The sequence below is a fragment of the Pseudopodoces humilis genome, chromosome 1, assembly GCF_049639895.1.
Source record: "Pseudopodoces humilis isolate 2021_Gansu_Grassland_sample_001 chromosome 1, ASM4963989v1, whole genome shotgun sequence".
In the NCBI taxonomy this organism is placed as follows: Eukaryota; Metazoa; Chordata; class Aves; order Passeriformes; family Paridae; genus Pseudopodoces; species Pseudopodoces humilis.
In genome coordinates this window covers 23,428,791-23,453,080 of record NC_142200.1, presented here as the reverse complement: position 1 = coordinate 23,453,080, position 24,290 = coordinate 23,428,791, and the positions used below count along the sequence as shown (strand labels likewise).

General features: G+C 39.1%; 2 protein-coding genes across 4 annotated transcripts in view; one reads left to right on the top strand and one right to left on the bottom strand.

The window, feature by feature from the left end:
• Window positions 1-1,532: 1,532 nt before the first annotated feature.
• On the bottom strand, window positions 1,533-7,817 carry RBM12B (RNA binding motif protein 12B). 3 transcript variants are annotated; one of them, XM_005517026.3, is made up of 3 exons: window positions 7,696-7,803; window positions 4,865-4,910; window positions 1,533-4,184 (listed from the first exon to the last, which is right to left on the bottom strand). In XM_005517026.3, the coding sequence occupies exon 3, from the start codon at window positions 4,154-4,156 to the stop codon at window positions 2,057-2,059; it is 2,100 nt and encodes a 699-aa protein (XP_005517083.1). In that variant the 5' UTR covers window positions 4,157-4,184; window positions 4,865-4,910; window positions 7,696-7,803; the 3' UTR covers window positions 1,533-2,056. The 3 variants fall into 3 exon arrangements, with proteins under 3 accessions (XP_005517083.1, XP_014111324.1, XP_087912300.1); XM_014255849.2 differs by having other exon boundaries at window positions 7,692-7,776; XM_088056174.1 differs by lacking the exon at window positions 4,865-4,910 and having other exon boundaries at window positions 7,696-7,817.
• Window positions 7,818-9,485: 1,668 nt separating this feature from the next.
• Window positions 9,486-24,290, top strand: part of TMEM67 (transmembrane protein 67) — a 31,610-nt gene continuing 16,805 nt past the window's right edge. Inside the window, exons 1-11 of the mRNA XM_014253236.2 lie at window positions 9,486-9,672; window positions 11,476-11,564; window positions 13,005-13,098; window positions 14,550-14,649; window positions 15,000-15,069; window positions 15,171-15,245; window positions 16,436-16,498; window positions 18,615-18,769; window positions 18,891-18,999; window positions 20,512-20,598; window positions 22,504-22,569. Of these exons, the coding sequence (XP_014108711.2) occupies window positions 9,486-9,672; window positions 11,476-11,564; window positions 13,005-13,098; window positions 14,550-14,649; window positions 15,000-15,069; window positions 15,171-15,245; window positions 16,436-16,498; window positions 18,615-18,769; window positions 18,891-18,999; window positions 20,512-20,598; window positions 22,504-22,569 (1,095 nt within the window). The remainder of the gene's footprint in view (window positions 9,673-11,475; window positions 11,565-13,004; window positions 13,099-14,549; window positions 14,650-14,999; window positions 15,070-15,170; window positions 15,246-16,435; window positions 16,499-18,614; window positions 18,770-18,890; window positions 19,000-20,511; window positions 20,599-22,503; window positions 22,570-24,290) is intronic.

Genomic DNA, 24,290 nt, shown 5'->3' with positions numbered 1-24,290 from the left:
TTCTGGAAGATAATCTCACACTTTACTGGCAAAGCATTCTACTAAACCTTCTTACCTTTCCAGCCTCCAAGTTTGAAATCTCCTATTGTCTAATAAGTAGAAGTGCTTTAAAAATATACAAACCATCTAAAACTGATTAACTGGAGAAGTTTGTTGTATTCACATTTTCAACACAGCTTAGTAGTAAAGACACTAGCTAACAAAAACAGTGACAATGAAGTTTCCCACATGATGGTCAGGGAAGTTTACTTTGAGGATTCTCACGTCTTTATTTTCCGTGCATCTTCTGGCTCCTTGATCTCTTTTACAGTAGCTATTAAATAAAGCACAAAATTGTTGGGTTTTAATTCCTTTTAAGTTCAGAGGACGATTCAAAACTGAATGATTCTGAAGCTAATTCCTAAAGCAAGTATCAGTATGCTAAGTGTTAAGAATTTGAAAACTTGGCCATTACAGTTCTTTGCTCAGAGTAATCTACATATACAGACCTTGCATTATCATTCAAAAAGCTTCTTCCTTGGCACTTAAAACATAGAACAAATAATATGCAGGATAAAGCTACACTAACCTTTTAAATATTACAGAACAAAAAATTTCATTCATTTTGTTTGCTTGTACCAAACAGTTGGCATGGAAGTTCTGCAATCATGATGATGACTTCACACAAAGTAATTATGGTCTGACCACCAGTGACAGGGGATCATTCACTGGAAAGGCTGACCAGACAGCTCTGTCCTTAAAGCTATTAAAGATGCAACAGACAAGGCCTTGAGTAGCCCATTCTAGCTGAAACTTGCTTTGAGGAGGGAATTGGAATAGAGACCTCCCTACTTCATGAATTTAGGAATTTTGGGTATTGAACAACCAAAGTTAAGTTTTCACTGCTAAGTTGCAACTTTGTTGTCTCAGTTTGAGGGGACTGAGACTTAATCCTTTAGTACTACAGATACTATCTTGCAGTTGCAATGTCAAGGAAAGTCCTTGCCCACACAAAGTTTCCTACTAAGCCTTAATTCTGAAGACACAGCTTTTCCAAGCTACCTTTTTTCTTGCTAAAATTTAAATATGCTGGTAACAAACCAGTGAAAACAACACATTCTAAATGCTGACATAAGCATTTATTACATTAGAAAATAACACACTTGGTTGTCAGCTTGGTTGCCAGTGACAGATGCTAGTTAAAATTAATCAGAGATTGACCTGGAATGCATCCAGACATCATTAGCCAGTTAGTATTCATATTATGCAGCATGTGAAGATAAAACAAAACCTGAAGTCAGAATTCTTGATCTAATTCCAACATTCATTTTCTGCCTCAAGGTACTACAGTGAGTGAGAAAAAAGTCTTAACTGATGAATAGAGCCTCTGCAATCTCTATAAACTACCCATCCTCTGCTTTGCCATCTGTTGACAAACTACCAGTTCACTCTTTCCAGAGGAAGCAGCAAGCAGCATTCTCAACAAGACCCAGATCTCATCACCATAATAGCTGACATCATTAACTATACACGTTTTAAATATAAGACACACATTTAAATGGCAGTTTCCTTTTTATTTTAAGAAAGTTGCACAGCCAGCTAATAAGAACAGGAAGCTTTTTAAACAGGAATGCCTGCAAACACATGAAACCGAATAAAACCTGAAAAATTTACACAAAAAGGAAACAAAAAAAATAAGTATTTTTTAAAATTTTATTAAACTAACCTCATTAAGTGTCATTTATTAATGCAGGTAGCACTGAAAATCTTCTATTTGAACCGTTTGTGTGGTCAGTCAACCAGCACTTATGTTTTTATTTGATGCAAAGACATGACTGGAATTAATCTAAAAGAAAAAAAAAATAAACAACAACCCAAACCTTTGTAACTCCATCCCTTTATACCTTGATGTAAGACATTCAATGTCCTACAGGTATTTCAACCAAGAGCTAAACAACTGAACTGGGTATTATTTACAACAGCTGATGGAAACCGTTATGCATCTTCCAGTAATTAAAAAAAATAACTGTCAATACTGTCAAACCTAGAATGTGTTATTAAAGCATCTTTTCCTCCTTTACAGCAAACTCAACTTAACTTTCCGTGGACCAATGGGCCTATCATTTAGTTCATTAATAGCAGCCATAGCTTCCTCATAGTTTGTCATAGCAACGATGGCATCACCAGAAGGTAATCCTTGTTCATTGTACTGCACAGAAACCGACTCCGGTATCACTCTGTAGCCATAGAAAAAATCCAGAATCTCATTAGGAGTAGCTTTAAAAGGTAAGTTTTTCAATAGAATAGGAACAACACGTTCAGAACCACCACTGAAATTTGGATCTGGCATAAATCTTCCTTCAGGAAAATTTCCCATTTTATTATTCCCAAACTCCATTCTGCCAAAAGGTTCACTGTCACCACCAAAATCCATGAGGGGTGGTGGACCCCTAAAATCCTTAGGAGGGCACATGAAGTCCTCAGGGGGATGTCTAAATTCAGAATGATGCCTGAAGTTCCCAGGGGGACCAAATGAATGCATGGGTGGCCCTTGTGGTGGCCCAGATGGTGAACCAACTGGACGGGAGAGTTCAGCTCTGTCATACAGATGTGAATGACTGTGCATTTCATTTGGTGCAGATAATGGTGCAGCTACACCAAACTTCTCCATCTGATCTTGAGATATTAGTCTTATTAATACTTCTGTTCCCAAAAAAGTTTGACGATTTAAATTTTCTGCTTTCATAGCTTGTTCTTCAGATTTAAACTTCACTAGTGCTTCTCCCAGTCCAACTCCTTTTTCATCATAGAGCAAGTAAATATCATCTTCATCAATATCAAATCTTGCAAAGAACTTTTGCACTTCAATTTTTGACACATCAAATGGAAAATTCCTTACATAAACACAAGTCTTAGGGCTGGAATGACCTTCCCGGTAACTTTTTTCTGATATGGCCTGTCCAAAATGATCTCTGTCTGGTGATCTTTTCCTCTCACAAGAGTCAATTATTTTCAACATTGACTTTCTTGAAATTGGAAAAATGTACACAGGACGATTGAGAAGAACCTTTCTATGACATTCCAAAGCAGCCTGATATTCTCTCTCATTCCTTAATACCACAAAAGCATCTCTAGTCCTTTTCTGATGCTTATCTGTTAAAATCTTGATCTGTTTGCTGTGTATATCCAAATCAGGGAAAAAATCTCTCAGATCTCTCTTTTCTACATTAAAAGATAGATTTCTTAGGTGTATGTAATATTCCTGGCTAGGAGATGAACGAGAATGTGTTCTTTGTCTCCTTGGTGATCTTGAACGAGAATGCTTCCTTGAATGCATGTAGCCTGAACTTCTTGGAGAATGGTCTTCACACAAAAAGTCATCCATTTCATCTGGCATGTCTATCCTTCCACCACATTCAATCCACCGTTCCTCTGTAGTTGGGCTAATTTCTATAAACCTCTGACCCATGTATTGTCTATGACGTTTAAGTCCTTCTAAGGCATCACCAGGTGTAGCACATTTTACCAAGCAATCACCATTGTTTAAACCATTGCGGTGCTTTATCAGAATCACTCCATCCACATGTATCCCCGAAAGGAAAGTACGTACTTCAACTTCTGTTGCAGAGTAAGGTATACCCCGTAGAAATAAGTAACGATCATCTGGGTTAAACGGGTGAGAATCCTTTCTTAACTGATAGTTTGACTTAGGTATACCCATATCACCATATCTTGTGCCGTTAGTATGGAAACCAGCCTCCAGGCGATTTGCTGGCCCATAACTAGGTTTTCTTATTACTTTTGGAGAAGCTGTAACTAAATGTGGTATATCTCCAATACTTGATGTACTAGAACCATTAGTACCTGTTCTTCTAGAGCCAGACATACTTTCTCGTCCCCCACGGTCAAATCGTTTCCGACTCATTTCTATGGTACTCTGCATCTCTGCCTTGCTGCTGAGAAAGAGCTCTATGCGCGAGTCCTTGATAAACCTTCCTGAACAGCTCATGGCACGCCGTGCATCTTCATCTGTTGCAAATATAATAAAAGCCTCCCCAATCTCTCCTCCAATAATATGCACACCTCCATCAGGAATATTCAATCCCAAGAAGAAACGACGAATATCTGGAGGACCCGCAACAACAGGAAGCCCCTGTAAACGGATGACTACAGCCATGCTGAGCTCAACCCACAGCAAAAATCACCTGCAGACAAAAAGGTACACATGATAGCACGTCTTTAGTACTCAGCTATTACAGTAACTTATCACTTAAGAAGCTAGAGCCTTTTTAATGAATGCCCTCATCTCATCAAGAGAGAAGGTATCAACCCACAAGTTCACGAGAACAAGATTGAAACACAATTCACTGAAAGTGGATTAGACAGAACAATTAGCTACTCCACTGGCACGCATGCACAAATCTATCAATATTCCCTACCCTAAGGGCAACAAAATCCACCTAAGTCACTCCTCACCATCCACAATACCTAAAGAACACCTCAAGTCTTTCACAGCTTAGTTACTATATGCCAGAGATCTCTGCCCACTCCTAAAGAACAAAAAAATCCAGTTTACTTTTGAATAGGACACTAGCTGATAAAAGGAGAAAGGAAAAAGAATAACTACGTCACTGCAAAATGAAGTACTTCACAAACAGTACAGGCTTTACTGCTTTGACAAGTTGCTCTACCCAGTGATCAGTTCTGTTCAATAATGTATGTTTTCTCAGCATTCAAAAATGTTGTCTCTTTGGCGTAGTCAGAGTATTAACTGCAGCGGCCACAAGCATATCCTAGTTGCCAGCCACAAGTCTGTGAGGAAAAAAGGCTGTGTATGATCTTGTCACAATACTCAGTGAGAAGTGTTAAGCTTTTGGCAGCTTACCTGTTTCTGCTTTGGAGACCTGATAAATTCTGTAAAATCAACTTAACTGTGGAAAGAAAACGAAACATAATTAATGGCTGATACCTGTACTTTGCTTTACACACTGTGCTACACTGCTGCAGCCCATCCATAGCAGTGGCTAATACTAAAGCCAAGCATGTTATGAACCCATGTGAAGAACTCCTTCCATGTTCCAAGATGCCATGCACTGCATCTTTCTGTTTCCATTTTAGAAGCAAAAGAAATTCAGAGTTTAAGTTGACTTCTGGAAACGATGAAAATATGATGAGATTACTTGGTCATCAATTGTGCCACACTGAACTGTTGCAATGAAACAGACTGACAGTGTATCAAGGGAACAATTCTCAATTGAGTTCTTGAAAGGTGCTTAGGTCCATTTTAGGATTAAAAGACATGTCCATTCTTCTGAAATCCACCTGGTTTCAAATTTCACAACAAGAGTACGCTGCTCACCAGTCCAGCACTGCACTTAACGTACACCGTGAAGACCATCAAATGAAAGACCAAAAATATCCAACAAGGTGAAACTTCAGGAAGCACCTGAATTTACAAAGCCAACTTCAGTATTTTCCCTATATCCTTACTCTACTGCCTTTCAAACATAAGAAGAAGAAAAGCTTGAATACACCAACTGAACACACCCTGATTTTCAACATTTTCTAACATCACACAGTAAATAGCACAATATTCTCAGAACAAACACAAGCCTCTGTAGCAAATTACTGCATCACTTTAAAACAACCACAACCCAGTGCTCTGACCATTTGAGAACACTCCTCCTACAAACCTTGCTCTATAAAGCACTAGATCCTGATGACAAGTTATTTATCAATAACCATAACTGTCACTCCACTTGAACTTAGCAAAACAACAGCAAAGCCCAAATTCTGTCACTAATGGACTCCACATCACTTCTGCACCAGTACATAAGCACAACAAACCGAAAACAACTGCCCATTTAGAAAGTTCACTAAAGACCATCTGTCCTCTGTACTTTTGTGGTGAGTCGACCCCAGCCAGCAGCCAAGCACCCACACAGCTGATTGTTCACTCCTCATCCCCATCAGTGGGATGGGAAAGAACAAAGTCAAGAAAACGTGTGTGTCAAGATAAAGACAGTTTCATCAGCAGAAAGAAAAACACAAAAAGGAAATCACCACCTCACGCAGGCTGACTGATGTCCAGCCTTCTTCCAATCCTCCCAAAGAAACCAAAACCAACAAAATACTTCTTCCTCTACCTCAGTTTTTGTTGCCCAGCACGATGTTACATGTCACAGAATATCCCTTTGGTGAGTTTGAGTCAGCCCTCCCAGCTCCTCACCTACTCTGTGCACACTCACTGGAGGAACAGAGTAGGGAAAATAGGTACAGCCTTGATACTGTGCAAGTGCTGTTCAGCCACAGCCAAAACATCGATGTGTTGTCAACATTCTTTCAGCCACAAATCCAAACTGAACTGTATAGGCTGCTGTGAAGAACGTTAACTCCATCCCAGCCAGACCCAGAACACTTTACAACGTGTCTTCTCAACAGATGCAATGGCAGTGCCAAAAAGCATGGAGAATTCAAGGGCAGAATTTTCATACAGCACCTTCGTGTCTTGAAAAAGCAAATCCGCTGCCCTGCTACTTCATGATGTATTTAATCTGTAGTATTTCTGGATTCACAACTCCGCTTTCTTATCCCAATTTTTAAACATCATTCACAACAGCTCTCCTCCATAATTCTTCGGTGATAAACTGCAAGTTCTCCACGATGCACCAGGGATACCATACAATACACAACCTTCCGTGGTGAAAACCAGACACAGTGATTCCAGATCATAATGTGATCTCTAAGAAGTCCATAAACAAATGCAAGTTCAAATAATAGCTCTTACTGACTGTAAACAATCACACATGAGTAGAAAGCAGAGACAAGCCATCCAACAATTTAAAGTGCATAACCCAAGAGAGTTGACTTGTCATGAAAAGTAAGAGCAATTCATTAACTGAACGACTTCAGAGAGCAAGGATTTGGAGAATAAATAAACAACTTCATGCCACTACTTAAAAGCACAGAAGTGTACAGTTTTATGAAATTTTATATATAAGCAAAATTGTCTAGAAAACAGTACAATACCTATTCTTCCACAGCCTCGGAAAATTCCAAACATTAAAGACATTAAAATAATACACAACTTGTAAACACAGTAGGAAACTAAGTCTGCACTAGACTAGTATTTTTATCATAACACTGGAAGATTACACAGACTGCAAGCTAGAAAGAACCCACAGAAACACCCCGACTACGATACTGGACCAGTGTAGAATAACCAGCGAAACAGGGGAAGGTTTCTTATTCTATTCTTCAAAATGAGCCTTAATAGAGGAAGCAGACTGCTGCGAATAGCAGTTTTTACAGTGCTGAAGGAAAACATGAGTGAGCTCTGCAGCTGGGCCCACTACACAGTCGAGTGTAGCACGGAACCGCTTCCAAGCAAGTCGCTCCGCCGGCGCCGCGGGCGGCAGGGCAGGGGACGGGTGAGGGGGACGGGGCGAGGGGTCCGGTGCTCCACCGCCACGAAGGAGCCCCTCTGTTTCCCAACACCGGGACAGGGCTGAGGGAGGCAGCGGGAACGGGGAAGGGGGATGTGAAGCCCAGGGACATGAGGAGGCCGGGGCAGACGGAGCGGCTGCGCAGCGGTTCCGCAGCGGTTCCGAGAAGGTCGGGCAACCGAGAAACAGCAAATTCCGCGCCGCCCTCGGCCACACGCCGCACCCCGGGGAGGCGTGCTCTGTCCCTCACGCCATTCATCCACGCACCCACCGGACACGCCGCTCGGACGGGGCCCGCAGCTCCCGGCACGGCTCCGCCAAGATGGCGCCGCCTCCGCTGGCCCCCCTCAACGCTGAGGGGAAGCTGCGCTGCGCGAGCGCTTCCGGCCAGCGAGAGCGGGCCTGCGCGCGCACCCTCCGGGCGGGGCGCAAAACGCCGCGGCCCTGTGACCCCGTCCCCGCGCTGCAGCCACGCGTGCGCGGACCGCGCGCCCCCGTCTGCGCGCGGGCGGGAGCCGCTCCTCAGGCAGTGCGCATGCGCTCTTTGCCCTGCAGGCGGATGTACAGTCTCCGTCTGTAGGTCTGAGGGAGCTGTGTAATAATAATTTGTATGATAATAGATATGCATAGTGATATACCTGTGCGGTGATAGACCTGCATCTAGAGATCGGTCGCACGGTGACGGAGCGCCGCTGCCGCGCTGTGCGCTGTCCTCAGGCTCATTCCCGTCGGTGCTGGTGCGTGCCGAGCCTCAGGCACCACTCACCGCTGCTTTTCCAATGCCTAGACACGATTTCTAAGGCAGCTCGGGGCTGGCTCAAGCCCGGGTTGTGAGAGGAAGGGAAGGCTGGGGTTGGAGGAATGGAAGAGAAGGAGGAAATGTTCAAGATTAAGTAAAGTGAAGGGCAGATACAGAGTACTTAGGCTGTGCAAGTGAAGTATATTTGTTCTAAAGTTTATCCTAACTACCTTCCCTGTCTTTATGTGTTCTCCCCTGTCTTTCTATGCATATCCAGTATACTTATCTGCTCCGACTTACCTGTCGGAGGAAAAACCTGTACTATTCATGGTAGATTCAGCTATCAGTGTTGCCGACTTTACGAGCTCTCTCAACACAGAATCTTGTTTAGAAAAATACCATTGTTTATTCTGGGTACAAGATGGAGGTTTCGACAAATCAAGCACATCGGTAAAAAGTTACATCTTTACACAGTCAAATTTACATGAACTTGAGTCTGGGGACAGATAATTTGACTTGAAAACATCAACTCAACCTTTTAACACTTGTTGAGCCAACAAAATAAATACAATAAGAAATAAAACGTGCTAATATCGAAAATCATAATAGGCAATCAGCACATAGGAGAGGGACAATGAGAAATAACTAAAATCCAGGACACGGTGTCTTGCAAAGTTTTGGTAACATCTGAGGGAATGAGATAAAAGGCAAGAGGCAGAAACATGCACAGAAAGTTCCACCTGAGCATGGAGAACTTTACTCTGTGGTTTCACTGGAACAGGCTGCCCAGAGAGGCTGTGGTGTCTCCCTCACTATAGATATTCAAGAACTCCCTGGTCGCAATGCTGTGCCATGAGCTCTGGGATAATCCTGCTTGAGCAGGGAGACTGGACCAGATGACCCACAGTGCTCCCTTCCAACCGGACTCATTCTGTGAACAAGAGTGTGGCAAAGGTGTAAAGAGGAGTAACTTTGGCTGAGCATCCATTGCTCTAGGCATTTTGTGTTTTCACCTTGTTACCACTTTCCTCTCTGGGGAGAAATTACAAACGCGTGTTACATATGTATATACACAAATGTACATTGTGTACGAGTTCTAGGGACAAGGTACCGGAAAGTGCAACCCGGGCTTCGGCATCCTCTCATTTTTCGCTCCTGACCTCGCACAAAACGAACAGAACTCCCTGTGGACCAAATACCTAAACTAGGGCTTCTGCTCCCTCCCCCGGCCCGCTTCGCGTGCTGCGGCGGCAGGCCCCCGGCGCTCGCCGTACCGCGCGGCCCTGGCCAATCGGCGCGCGCGGGCGGGGCGCGCGGTGGCCATGGCGACGCGGGGCCGCGGGGCCGGCGCCGCCGCGCTGCTCATGGCGATGTCGACGGCGCTGCCCCTCGCCCGCGGCTTCTCCGTCCCGCTCCAGCGCCCCGCCGACTGCGGCGCCGACCGCTACTTCGACAGCTCCCGCCTTGCCTGCGCGCCCTGCGGGGCCCACCAGCGGCAGAGTGCCGGCGGTGAGCGATGGGGGAGGCGGGGCTCGGGTGGCTCCGCGCTGAATCCGCCCCCAGAGCGGGAGATGCGGAGCCGGGGCTCAGGTTGTGGCGGTAAAACAGCCCCCCTCGAACAGGTCTGGGGAAGGAGCGAAAGAGCCAGGGTCCTGCAGAGACCTAAGAGGCCCTGGCACAGCTGTGATGTATCTGAGATACAGCTCAGAGAAATTACTTTCAGCCTCTTTCTAATAACCTTTATTTCCTCAAGCATTATATTGTACTTGCATTTTCATCTGTAAAATTCCACAGGACCCTGAATTTATGTTCTAGAACACTTCTGTGACTTGAAACTCCTTGTCAAAGTTGGATGTCTGAGATACCAAGTGTGAGATTCTCAGGTTGTGCCTATGTTAGTCTGAGTCCCACGCGAGAACTTGGAGCACATACAACACAACCTGACAGTACTAAATGGAAAATACAGATAGTTGGCTGCTGTCTTTAAGGCATAAGGAGGTATTGAAGTGTCCATCTTTTATACACAGTCCAACAAGATTGGGAGTTCCTTCTTGTGTGTACAAGTCTGAGACTAAGACCCAACAGCATCTCTCTTCAGAACTGCTACTTCAGTCGGAAGCAGTGATGTGGATCACTGTGTTCACAGCTGCTGCATGAAAGCTGCTCACCTTTTCCACCACCAGCACCAGGGTCCTCTAAAGACCAATCCCATAGTTCACTTATTGGAAAAAAGTACTCTATTTGTTTTCAGATCCCCTGATAACATGGGTGTCTAGATCCATAACTCTCTTTTAGGCTGAATCTTTCCCTAAATAAAGGGCTTCAGGGAGAGGAAAATTCCAAGGGGGGGGGGTCAAGGGTTTATTTTTTCCTGCAGATCTGACTGGAGCAGTGTAGGTAGGTGCCACTCAGTGCTGTTTGCATCTTGATTGAATTCCACTTGTGATTGCCCATACACTCCCTGGTTAGCTCATCAGTCTGGATTCTGCCTTCAGGTGACATGCCTAAAAACCTTGGTATTGTCACTGTGAGTGTCACAACTCGAACTTTTCATTGATCTAATCCAATTGGACTTCAGAATTAAGTATAAATGGTTGATCACTTTGACAAATGTTTCTGTACAGCTGGTCTCATCAGAATGTACTTTAAGGTTATAAAATTTTCCACAGAACTTGACATTATTTTTGCCTGCACAGTTCAAAACAACCTTAAATAATAAAAACAGTTTATTAGTACATATAATCAATTTTGGTTTGTGATATTTGTTTAAAAGTACAGAGGGAAGTTCATGACACTGAGACAGGAAAAGTTTCTAAAAAAATATTGTGGAGCACTAGCAGATGGGCATTATATGTGCCATAAAAATAGTGTTTAATTTCATACAAAATGTTAAGTTTATTCTGTTCACTCACTGAAAACCATTCAATCTAAACCTTGATCCCCATGGACAATTTTGACAGCCTTGAGTTTAAAACAGCTTTTAAAACAGTTTTATATTGGAAAACCTTTTCATACAAACACATTTTGGTTTTAGGACTGACTTCAAATTGAAAAAATAAAACCTTTATACAAACATATAATGCTGGTGTCAGTCAGCCTTGTAACAGTCTCTTAAAACGTCTGTGTGCAAACTGTAACGTGGGCATTTTTTAAAAGCATGGTGATTTTCATTCACATCTCACCCAAATGTTTTATGTTCCTGTCTAATAATCCATTTTGATCTCTTGAGAGCAACAGTAGTTGTTTTTAGTATTCTGTTACAACCAGACAGTTTTATATAGATTAAATGTGCATTTGTTTTGTTTTCTTCAGGTAGTTCCTGTGTATGTGAGCCAGGATACAGGATGGTCTCTAGTAATGGTGGGTTCTCTGTTACTTGTGAAAAATGCCCAGAAAATATGGTAGGTATTGAATGTTTCATGTTTGCCATAATGATAAAATACTAATCATAACCATTATGGGGTTTTAAATTTTAAATTTTATTCTGATTGCAAGTTATTTTTCATTAATTTAAAATATTTTTGCATAATAGTCCTTGATTGGGAATTTTTAAGACCATGGTTATACATAGTATTTTTGTTCAATTTAGAATTGTCTATTTCTATTATTTTGCACACTTTTTTTCATTACAAATTTAACCCCACAGACAAAATAAGAATTTTCTCAAGTGTTTAAGTTCCTTCCACTGCTTTTCTTATCTGCTTTGTCCTTGCCCAGAGAGCACAACTGTATACAATGTTAAAGATGCTTTTTCAGGTCATAGGTATCTTAACTGATTATTTATGTACATACTATTATTGTAATATTTAGGCTGTAACTTTATAATCTGCAATCTTTCATCATTACTTCAAAATAAGCTGCTCCTACTATGTTACTTTACTTATAATTATAGTTTGATCAGTTCTTCTGACCTTCCTTGGCAAATTAAGCTATAATTTTGTGTCATAATCTCAGCATTGGTCCAGAGACACCAGGCTTAACCAGATTTTCCCCATTATAGTAAGCAAAGAAATGTATTTTTCCAGCAAATCAACTTTTGAGGGTGAAGCCTTCCCGAATACTTCTTTCCCTTCACTAACTATAGAAGAACTCTCAAGAGAGCAGCTTACCTGCCTGAGTTAGGTGTTCAATGGCTAATGGGCTGTGTAGGTAATTTCCCTTTTCTTTCCATCTTCTTGCTGTGTTAGACAGCACTTTGGCACATATCCTTTCGTGTTGTGATCTTTTGCCTTTTCTTTGTGTTTCCTGCAATGGTGGCATTTGCCTTTGATCTACTGCCAAGGCTTTTGCAAAGAGAAAATGATGGTAGCGGAGAGGGGAGTAACATCAGTAGCACTTGAGGAGAAGCAGTTATCTTCGTTTTCCTCCGTGGTTTTTATCTGTAGTGAAGTTACTTCATAGTATGAAATAGGTGTGGATGTGAACTGTCTGGGTAGGTACAAAATTCCAAACAATTATATAAACTGCTTCACGTAGAACTCTTCTATTTCCATTACTTCTGTATGTTTATATGCAATTGCAATATGCAATTTATATGCAAAATGTCTGTGTATGCATTATTATGCTTATTCAGTGTATCTCTTTTTAACATTCTACTTTTAATTTTCCCTGAAGGATTTAAGTTAACAGGTTTGGAAGAGCTTAACTTTTTTGTGTGTCTGCTAGAAATTACTTTTGCCAGATTGTTTAGCCTTTTTTTATCTTTAAAAGCTTCATGAATGTTATTGATGTTTTATCTGAACACATTTTCTATTAGCTAATGGCTGGATAAGGCATTCTTCACAGATACTGGGTGATGTCCATATTTTTGATAATTCTAATAGTTTTATGTTTTATTTTAGAGTGGAGTTACTCAAGATGGATGGAATTGTATTACTTGCCCCAAAGGCCTGACTTCAAAAGGAAATTGTAAATGCCTCTATAATGAAATACTAGGTAAAAAATATGTGCCAATTATGAGATGATAGCACTTGTTTATTGATATTTGAGTTTACTAAGATAAGCTTTTCTGTTAAATAAGAAAGAAAATTTTACATATGTTTTCATATCTAATGTAAAAATTCAGCACTGCTCTTGGTATTAATCATCATTTCTGAAAGAGAACAGATAAATCTGTACAATTGCTCATTGCAATTAAAACTGTTATGCAAACATTCCATAAATGAATACTAGTGTATTACTTCCTTCAAGCTCTTTCAAAATAGATGGAGTCATTAAAGTTGGAATAAAAACAATGTCAGTATAGACTATAAAAGCATTACAATGTTTTGAAGTGTAAAGAACAGTAAAGGAATTGTACCTAGATGAGTAGGTGGAAGAGAACAGGCTGAGCAAACCAAGCAAATGACTGTGCATTACTATTAGTGGATTTCATGCCACGCTGAGGCACCTGTACCTGTGACTTTCTGAGATGTGCTTCCCTATATCTGTGCTTCTTACTTGATGCTCTCTAGTAGTTGCAGATGATTTTCTGTAGATAGAAAAATAATGTTAAATTTAGTGTTTGTTTTAAATGGATTTTTGTTTATTTTGCGTAGTAGAAATGTAACAAAGTACTTTTCATCAGTGGTGTAAAACATAAAAGCTCTTGGGACCTCTAGTTTTCCTTAGTTTCAAAGACATGGAATGCCTATAATTCCCGGATTAAATATTACAGATTTCTGCTTTGGTTACATTTCCAACAGAGTATATTGCAGAATCACTGTTTTCTAGATCAATAAGTTTAAATTTTCCTAGGAAACTGGAAAACACTGAATACCAGTATTCTAACTTAGACTTTGTGAGAGTTACAAAGGTCCCATGCTTTTGGGCCTTTGTGGTAAAATATTGAGAGCAAACCTGATTCTGTAATTTGACATGCAGGAAGAACATTAGTACAGTATTTTTTTTATTCTCTTTGGTTTGGATGGTTTTTTTAACAATTAGATTTGAAATCTCTTGCCACATGATTTAGTTGGTGGAAAATGCAGTTTTGAAACTTGGGAATTGTGACACATCCATGAATCATTTCAGATGAAATGTAATTTTTTTTTTCTAGTAATTTGCGAACTTGTTTTAATTTTTTGCTTTGCAGTGAGAAATCTTTGTTTGAAATCTTATTCAGAATAAATAACAGAGGAGTAGCCAAAGTAGACATGAAATGTTTTATTTCTCGTTTAAAACTAAGCTGCTTGTACACAGCTGTAAGCAGTGCACACATACACACGTACATGAATGTGCATTTATAGTGGATGTTATTTGCATGTTGTGCTCTTCATTTTTTCAAAATAAACACTTTGAATTAATTTTAGATCTGTGCAGATACTGAATTCTTTTGCACATATCTTAACCAGTGTGATACTTTGCATCAGGCAGTTTTATCACAGTTGCTTTTCTTTTCTACTTAGTGGAAAGAAGCATCGATGGCATTTTGCTTAATGAGGCATTGTGCGTACATTGTAATGGAAGTGAGCAGTCCTTCTCTGCCTCAGATGCATCAGGAAACAGGTGGGTGCTCTTTGCCTTTTGTGATGATAAATTTGAACGGGTCATGCTAGTTTAAATGGAATTTTCCTGAGGAACAGACTGTATCTTTGGGATGACAGTTTTGAAGGCAGGGAATTGGAAATCCTTAACCCTGTACCAAATGCACTGTGTTTTGTGCTCGCTGAAGTCCTTATATGGCCAGCAGCTTGGGTTGTTTGTTGTTTTGATAGTAGAAACAAATCAGTAATAACTTTTGAATTTCAGTTCAACTGATGCTGTTCCCAGGCATGCTACGTAATCAACTTTCACTGAGGACTAAATATCTTACTTATCTACATTTTAAGTGCATTCTTCGTGTTTATGATCCATAGGTGTGTAAGATGTGAAAAGACATTCATCCAAGTAAGCAAGTCTTGTGACTGCAACAGCCCAAACATTCTAGTAAGTAGAAGAATGTTTATTGTATTGAAGTTCAGAAGAAGAAAAGTTATTTTGACAAGTGTATAAATATCAACATTTTTTTATTCTTTTATTTCTTTCAGACTGGGGGATTGTGTTTCTTGGCTCATGAAGGCTTACCACCAAAGGGAGTTGCAGCTGTTCGTTTTGCACAGCTAGTAAGTGTATTCTAAAACACTTTTAAGCTTTCTCATTTCTTATTTTCAGTAAGTATTTCAAATTCCTGTTCTTTGAAAACAAAGGTGGTAGTTTTTCCGTCTGATCCCAATGATTGTAAGGTCATTTGTAGAGTGTAGGTATGTACACCTAGTAAGCATTGTTCTAATGCAATAAGCTTTTAAAAATTCATGCCCTCTTGGAAACTGTGAAAGGGAAGTAATTTACATGACTTTAGTATCAGGACAAGTGGCCTGTGGCCTTTTGTATTAATGGTGTGCATTCAAACCATACTCTTGCATCACAAAAGCATGCTAAAGAGTCCATGAGCCTCTGGACTTTATTACTATATAAAATTTGTATTTGTGTAAAACATTTGAAAAAAGATATAAGGCTTTAGTTTAGTGTTTGATCTTAGAGCTTATAGAAAAAAATGGGCACCTATAAAGTTTGAGATTGTGTATGAAATTGCTGAACTCCTTGAATTGGCTAATGAATGAAAATATGTTCTGTTGAAAAGATTGAAGGGGTTTTCATTGTTTTATCTAATGAACTTTCATTAACTGTGAAATCTGCTCAAAGTTAGGACCATTTTCCAAGTAGTTCTGAATTCAAGAAATGATATGTGGCTAAGAAAGGTATTTTGCTCCTAAATGGATGATGTTAAAAGCTACCACTTGAAAGAAAGTAAAAAGTAGTCTTCAGTTTTTCTGATCTCAAACATTGGTTTGCTCCCTGAAAATGCCATCTTCTAAGTAATATTTTATTGAAAATATGTCTTTTCGGCTGCTTACAGTATATTTGAATGCTATGTGTAGTTCAAATGTGAGCAGTTATAAAAAGGAGGTTGTGAAGTAATTAATTTGGCAAATTTGGTCCTGAGTTAGATTTTCCATCAAGTCAACATCTTGCCCTTGGAATTGTTAGTACTTCCCTTGTGTGGTAAAGAATGTTCAAAGATTAAATATTTCAGCTCTTGTCCTGTGTAGTTTGTCTAGTTTAGTGAAGTGAAAGAAATTATTGCATTATGGTTGTGTTTTGAACTGATATTGTTAGACAGAGATATTTGCAAAGGACAGAAAGCTCTTAGAAAAAAATAACTACCATCTTCTAGCCAACATAGTTTTCCAGACTCTTACATTATGGATGAGTTGTTGTGAACAAACACAGTGAAAAAGTTCCTTATTTACAGGGTATAACACTGACATCAGCATGGTTTCTGAAAAACCTGCAGTCCTCAGCCCTTGCCTGTTGGGTAAGTTTCATTAATGTTTGCAGTTTGCTTTTTTATGCAGAATGGTACTCTATAAAAGCATGTCATTTTTATTTTTGGAAGTTACTTTGCTTATTTTTAAAGAATTTTTTTTTTGAGATGAGAATAGAACAGAAATAATTATATACATAGAATGCTTAGAAATATTGAGGGCTAGTCAATGTTAATGCAAGTCTACAGCATTGGAATTTTCACAAAATGAATAGCGTTAAAGAAAAAATCCTTCAATATTCCGTATTATGTGACCTATTGTCCATGTATTTGGATATAAATGAGCATATCCAGTAAGGGATCACTCAGAAAATTAACTTCTTACATATCCAGTATTTACTGGCACCTGCTCTTTACCTCCTAGTTGATTTTTAGTTATTCATAACCATGGAACCACCCCTTTCAGCTTTGCTTTACTTTCTGTATGTAAGTGTTACATACCTTTATGTTGCTCTGGGTGACAGTAACCATGGGTGAAAGAGTGGCTGCGGCAGCAGAATCACAGACACTTGTAAAGAGCATGTGCCTCCGCCTCCCTTTTACCAACTCTGTTATCACACATTCTCATTTTCCTTCTGTATTGCTCTCCTGAAGATCGAATTTTAACTTCTCAGGTTCTGAGATTTTCTTTATTGAAATACATTTTAATATTATGAGTTGCTACAAAACGATCACTAGGAAAGGAGCACATGCACTTATGATGAGTTACCCATATGTGTGTGTATTATTCCAAATACTACCAGTACAGTACTCCAGAAACCACTCCCAGGATTGGGGCCTCAAAACTGATGACAGATGAAGTTTCACTTCAAAGATGATAGACATTGCAGAATCTGGAGGCAGTCTCTCTCTGGAGGCATCCCTCGCCACAGACTGGTAACTTGCCTAGGAGACCTCATAGAAAAGTTTGTGTAGGGGACCTTCTCTGTGTGAAAAGATTGAGAGAGAGATGAGAGGCAGGAATAGATTCACTCTCCATTTTGGGTAAAAAGTAATTTTTATACCAGAGAGACATAAGGTAGCGTAGGGCAGCACCACCTGGACCAGCCACTAGATGACAATGTTTTATATGTCAGGCTAGTTTATGTTTTTTCCGGACTGTTTTTCTACTCTTTCATGTACAACTATCAATAGCAGATACCTATTCCTACTCTTTTGGAATGTTTTCCCTCCTCTAAACCCTAACCTTCTTCTAGAGTCTTCTTCATCTTTCCAGATGATAGGTTGCTGTTGCAATTCCTTGGGTTTGTGCTTACTGATGGTATCTCAGGAGGTCTCTGAAGTTCAGGTACCCAGCTGCACTTCTCAAGGATGTTTCAGACTCCCAAGCCATGTTCCCAGCCTGGCAGGTGTTCTCTGAGTCAGTATTTCAGCAGACTTAGGTTCAGGATTTTCCTAGATCACCTTTGTGGCTGCTCCTATCACCACCTCATATGCACAGCTCTGAGATGTATTCTCCCACTGGTCCCATTCTTTATCACTGACATCAGTTTATCCTGTTTGTCTCCCTCACCCTGCTCAGCCATTCAAAGATGCTGCCTGAATGTGATGAGCAGCTGCTAGTCTGACCCACACAAATGGGGGTAAGGAGGTGACAAGGTAATACCAGTGCAGTGACCCCTGCACACAGATGCCAGGTGCCACCTCTGCATATCACTTGGCACTGGTGTGTTTACCAAAATTGAAAAGGTACATAAAACTGAAGAGAAAGTAATTAAACTACATGTATCTATATTTATCAGTCTAAGGTCTTTGAAGGAGTCATCTTTGCCATATACTCTAAGTGGTATTAAACATTTTGATTCTTACTTTGTTTTGTAAGTGCAGATTTTGACATTTCTGTCACATTTTAACGTTTAGCAGATGCAACTAAAATAAGCTGAAAAAGTGAGAGTATTGATTTCATGCTGCCATCTGCAGATCTATAAAAATATGGCACCTGAATACCTGGGAGAAAATACTAGGTGTTGACAAAATCAAATTACTTTCAAGTGAAACAAAGGTTTAGGAGTGGCTTCTTACGAATAACATTAATTTATTACTGCCTCACAAAAGGGAGGAGAAATTAAATACCTTTTTTCTGTGTTCTTGTGTTTCTCCACTGCAGTTGTACTCTAATCTAACAGCATGCCAAGCGCTTGGAAATATGTGTGTGATGAATATGAACTCACTGAGTTCTTCAAGGACTGATGCCTGTGGTTTGTTTCAGTATATTTTTGTCAGTACAGCAAGGGTAGGCGTCACTCATTCAATACCCTACTGGTAAGTTGTCTTTTCCATATCTTTTGGTTTTTAACAGCTTTGTATGGAAATGATTATTCTAAATGTTCTCTGATGAAAAATATTGTATTTCTTTAAAGAAAACATTGCAATTTTTTTTCAGGAGGCATAATCTTCCATGGCTGTATTATGGCGACCAACCAGGATTAGCATCCCAAGTGCTTGAGAAAAATAATTTTCCTACAAGTTTCACTTTTAAGGGAACAGATAAGGTAGGTGTTGGGTAGTAGACATAGGGAAGCATACATTAGGAAGAGGACATAATCACATAAAATTGTAGATTTATTATAGATGTGACTCTACTAAAGGTAAATTTTAGGCAATTAATGTAACAACTCAGTGTGAGATCTTATGGAAGAGGAAGGGGATATTTATGTAAAATAATGTCTAGTCACTTCCTTTGCTTATACTTTCATACCCACATTGTCATAAAGCCAAGACATGCTTGCCTGTGTGGTCTGACCAGGGCATGAGGAACAAAGGATACCAGCTTTTAAGTGTTCATTGTGTCTCCAAGGATCTGGATTGGCAGTGGTAAACTAGTAATTAGACAAACCTTTTAGACACCTTAGGAGTTCGTGGTTGTTTTGACACTGTGTTTTGCTTCAGAGTCTTGTTTACTTCCATCTTCATAAATCTGAGGCAAAGTTGGTCTTATATACTTTTGTCAGATCTCATGGTGATCTAATGTGAAAAAGAGGGATAAGTGTGATGTGCTGTATCTTTACTTCCACCCTCCTGGTGTTCCAAAGTTCAGGGTCTTTTGCTGACAAGCTGTCTGTGCCAGTTTTTATCACAACCCTTTTATCAGCTCTGTAGCTGGGAACAGTGTTCTTCATCACTGTTATGTGGTGTTTAACACTTTCAGTTGCTTACATACACATTTCTCCCCTTGCTTGATTTCTTTGTAATTTTTCTGTTACAAATCTCTACAAGCTGATTGTATCAGAGATGGATTCAGTGTGTTACTCCAGCCTTTTCCTCTTACTGCAGTGAATTAGGGGAAAAAAAAAAGGAGGTGAGAAAAATAATTCTAATGTTAACAGAGCCAAATATCCATCCCTGTGAGGGATGGACTGCTTAAGTAGTTTGTTAATTGGCATGTTTTTATGAAGAAATCAGATAGTAAATCAAACAGTAAAGTGATTTATTTTTCCAAATTAATTCTAAAAATAGAATAACTGAAGTAGGTTATTCAAGTTCAGCTAATCACAGAAAATAGTACTAGTGATAACCAGTTTGTCAGTTATACTGCCAACTTTATCTAGAGTTTTCTTATTGACTCAAAAATAAAATAATTGACTTTCAGCCGTATTCTACAAGGCTATGTTTTAAGATAAACAATGTTGCAATATTGTTCTAATAACTAAAATACTTGTTATTCCTCCTAACACTGAAGATCGTGGAAGCCCTCTAGATTCCAGCATAGTGTATGTTAGAAATCTGTATAGAATTCTGATTAGTATAGGGCATGTCTATGTGTGTAGAAGTTTCTTAAGAATTTTTTCCATGTCATCAGTGAAGCTGTAGAAGAATGGTATGTCTTTTTTTAAAAAAGTAAACTACCAAATCCAAGATTAAAAGAAAAAAATCAAACGGGGAAAAAAAATGAAGGATTGTGCTGAAAGTTCTAGGAAACATCAAACAATTAGACAGCAGTCTCTAAAATGTGTATGTCAACTTCAGGGCAGTTTCATTGGTCTTTATCTTTTTTTCATCAACAGGATGTAAAGCTGAAATTTATTGCAGCCTCATTTGATGCAGCAGGAAACTTTCTGAAGTGGCAAAGTTTGGAAGGAGGTATCTTACAGGTATGTTTGATTTTAGTATCTTTTCTTGATAACACAACATTCTAAGTGCCTTTAGCCAAATTAAGACAAAAGCCAAGATTTTGATTATTACAGTAATGACAGTTCTAACTGTAGAGCTAGGTTAGGGAAAATAGCCCTTTATTTTTGCTCAACAATGATCTCTACAAAATCAGAAGTATAAATTCATCAACACTGCCTTCATCCTTTGGACTAGTATAAATTTGGCATATTGGAAAGTTCTGAAAAATAGTGTTAGTCATTTAGAACCATCTCTGTCTTCCATTCAGCATAGTTGCTCATGTGTGTAGTTTCTTATCAAACCTCTTTTTCTTGTTGAGAAAAGTGTATTCTTTAGCTCTTTGTCCACATGTGTCTATAGATAATGCTGTGTGATGCTGTCTCCTATTTGCACACATCATGGGGGTGACAATCAAATCAGTGGTTATGTCACTGTCAAGGGAGGTGGGAAAACTGATCTGCACCATTTTCATAGCATTGTCTTGGGATTTTTTTGCTTGCTTATTTCTTTTGGTTTTAAATACAAAATGTACACTATGACCAGCATGTGCCTTTTTCATAACAGAAAGTTATAAATAGGTGGTGGAAGACTTTACATATAAAGGGGGAATACTGGTTGGAAGTACCCTTGGACACTACACCCTCAGATTTCAGGGACACAGGCATTCTATTTTAGCAGTACCACGCTGTGTAGTTAGGCTGTGAAAAATGCAAGTAAGCAGCAATTAGTGCAATAGTAATTAGTCTATCTGAGAGAACAATTGACAGTTGCAAAATGTTATAGAATAGAATTTGTTTAGCAGTCCAGTGGTGGTCTAGGCACTCTCAGTATTTCCCTAGGCAGACAACAATAGGAACACTAGCAAGAACAATTGGGAACTGTTGGTTCCTTTTATGTTGGAGCATGGCATTTCAAATATTTCAGTGTCTGCAGAAGAGCAGCTGACATTCAGGATTGATTTTGTTGTTGCCTCAGGATATGCCATGTGTCTGTGTCTCCAGTTTTAAGGAAAAGTAGTGTTTAAGAGAACAGGTTACTAAGGCAGTTAATATGCATAGAAAATTATATGTTCTGACATATAAGTTTAGGTTTATTGGGGCACATTTCTTTTCTAGAGCAAAGCTTTTAACAGCTATCAAGAGCCAATGGGAAAGGAATAGCTTTTCCATTCAAAGACTTCTTAAATGTAATAGATTGGTGATAGCATGATGATAAGACATCACAGTGCTAAAGTCGTCTCATGAATGCATAATTATAGCAATTCCCAGAATTTCGGTTTCACACTAATAGAATTGTGCTTTATGCAAATTTAGACTTGATTCTCATTTTGGGAAAATGACTCTGCCCTCCACTAAATGCTATACTCATTTAGTTAGACTTTGGTCTAATTTTTTTCTGTATTCAACTGAATCTGCTGTTCTTTGCTGAAAATATAAGTGTTGTATTAAAAAAAAGAAAAAGAATCTGTTACTTGCTATAACTTTGATTCAATGAGAATGCCATCTTAAGAGAAACAGGGCTGTATGAATGTGGACTTCTTATGAGATTCTTGAATTTAGCAAAAGACACTGATTGAGCTTAAGGCAGCACAGTGCATTGAACATTCAGTCCCCAGAAAGATTATTCTTGGCTGTTTGTATGCTGCTGTCCACAGATTTCAGTGATGGAAGTGAAAAATACTATGCCTGTATGAATAAGCTAAACCATAATTTTAAGAATATCAATATTAGTGAAATAAATAATTGTGTTTACTCCAAAATAAATCCTTTTTAAAAAATAGAAAATACCTTTTGTGAGAACTCTGAATACATAAGTGCCTGTAAATATTTTTCACATGAGAAGATGATACCTTTGAATTAACTTAATTATAACTATGTTTTATTCAGCTTTGTCCTGATACCCAAACTAAATTGAATGCAGCTTATGTTTTTGGAACAACTTACCAGCAAAGTGTAAGTAAGATATAAAATGCTATTTCAAATTTTGAATTAAGCTGCCTTATATGTCATTAGTTATTCAGTGCATATTGAAGAACATTTGGAGTTTAGGCATAAGGTTAAGTTCTTGGGAAATTGAGTGAAATAAGTTTGGGGTATTTAAAATTATTTAACTGCATCACAAAACTTGTTTACTACATAGCATAATCAAAAGAAATTAAATTGGCATTTGTATTTGTGAGGTTGTTGACTTGGCAGTGGAAGAGCACAGTGCCTGAATTATGATAGCCATATGCTTTGTATCCCATCTCCTAATTTTCCTACCACTATCTTTGGCCAGTTTTCATATGGAAAGAAGGCAAATCCAGTCATGCCATGCCAGAATATTGTTCCCATTACTCTTTATTGTATGCCCTGATTTTAGTGAACACAGTAAAGAGATTGAAAACATATATTAATTGAACAGATGACTCATCAGAGGAAAGACATTCTTTAGCTCTCTTAACTATGAAAAAAAACCTGTTGGGGTTTTTACACTTTACTAAACACCAGGAAACGAAGAGGGAATAGAACACTAAATTATGTCAGCCACAGAAATGGTTCTTCCAGTGATAACACTTCATTAATTTTTGTCACTTAATATGTTAAATGGGAAGGTGTTAGTCTCTTTGGCAAGGGAGTGGAGAAAGAAACAGCTTTATAAAGCTCCATATATGTGCACAGCATCTCATTCCTATATATTAATATTGCTTATTAACTCATCTAACATTGGAAACCATGCCCCGCATTATGTGTTGAAGTGTAAAAATACAAAACTCTGGCTGCAGTTTAGGTGGTGTGAAAGTCTTGGAAGGTAATAGCTGTCAAAGCTTAGTCTGGGAAATTTAAAGTGTTTACCAAATAACATAGACAAATCTTTGTTAAATATTTTTACTCTTCCATATTGTTTAATGTTGTTTTATCCATATTTCAATATTTCAGACAGAATGAAAACATGTTGTATTTAGGATCATTGAACTAGTTGATTATGGGGCTTTTTTTCTTTTTAAAATCTTGAGTATTTGATACTGAGTCTGTGTTTCCTGTTGTTAAGTATTAATAGCAGTTAATATTGTTGGGTTTGAATAGATACCTCAGTAACTTACTGAGTATTTTTTTATATAATTTTCATCCATTGTATGCATTACTTTTTTTTTTTTTCCATGTGGCTTTGGAGGAAACATGGCTGACAAATTATATGAGTATTTAAAGATGCATGGTTGTTCATATTTGCAAAAAGTTACCTGCTTTCACATAAATTTCTTCACACAATCACAGAGTAGTCAGGGACCTCAGGGAAGCTGTCTTGTCCACAAGACAAGCAGGCTCATGTAGAGCAGGTTGCCCAGGGCCACACCCACATGGGTTTTTATCTCCAGGGAGTGAGACCAGAGCTGCCCTGGACAACCTGTGTCAGTGAAAACTTGTCTTCTGATGCTCAGAGGGAACCTCCTGTTTCAATTTATGCCTGTTGTCTCTGGTCTTCTTACTGGGCACTGCTGAAAAGAGCCTGGCTCTGTCTCATACACCCTCCCTTGTACAGTATTTCATAAAATCATTAGTACCTTTGTAATTGCTTGCAGGTAGCTGGAATACCATGTCTACCAGTACTTCAGTAAAGCATTTGACACTGTTTCACACAGCATTCTCAAGAAACTCTCTGCTCATGGCTTGCACAGGTGCACTCTTCATGGGGT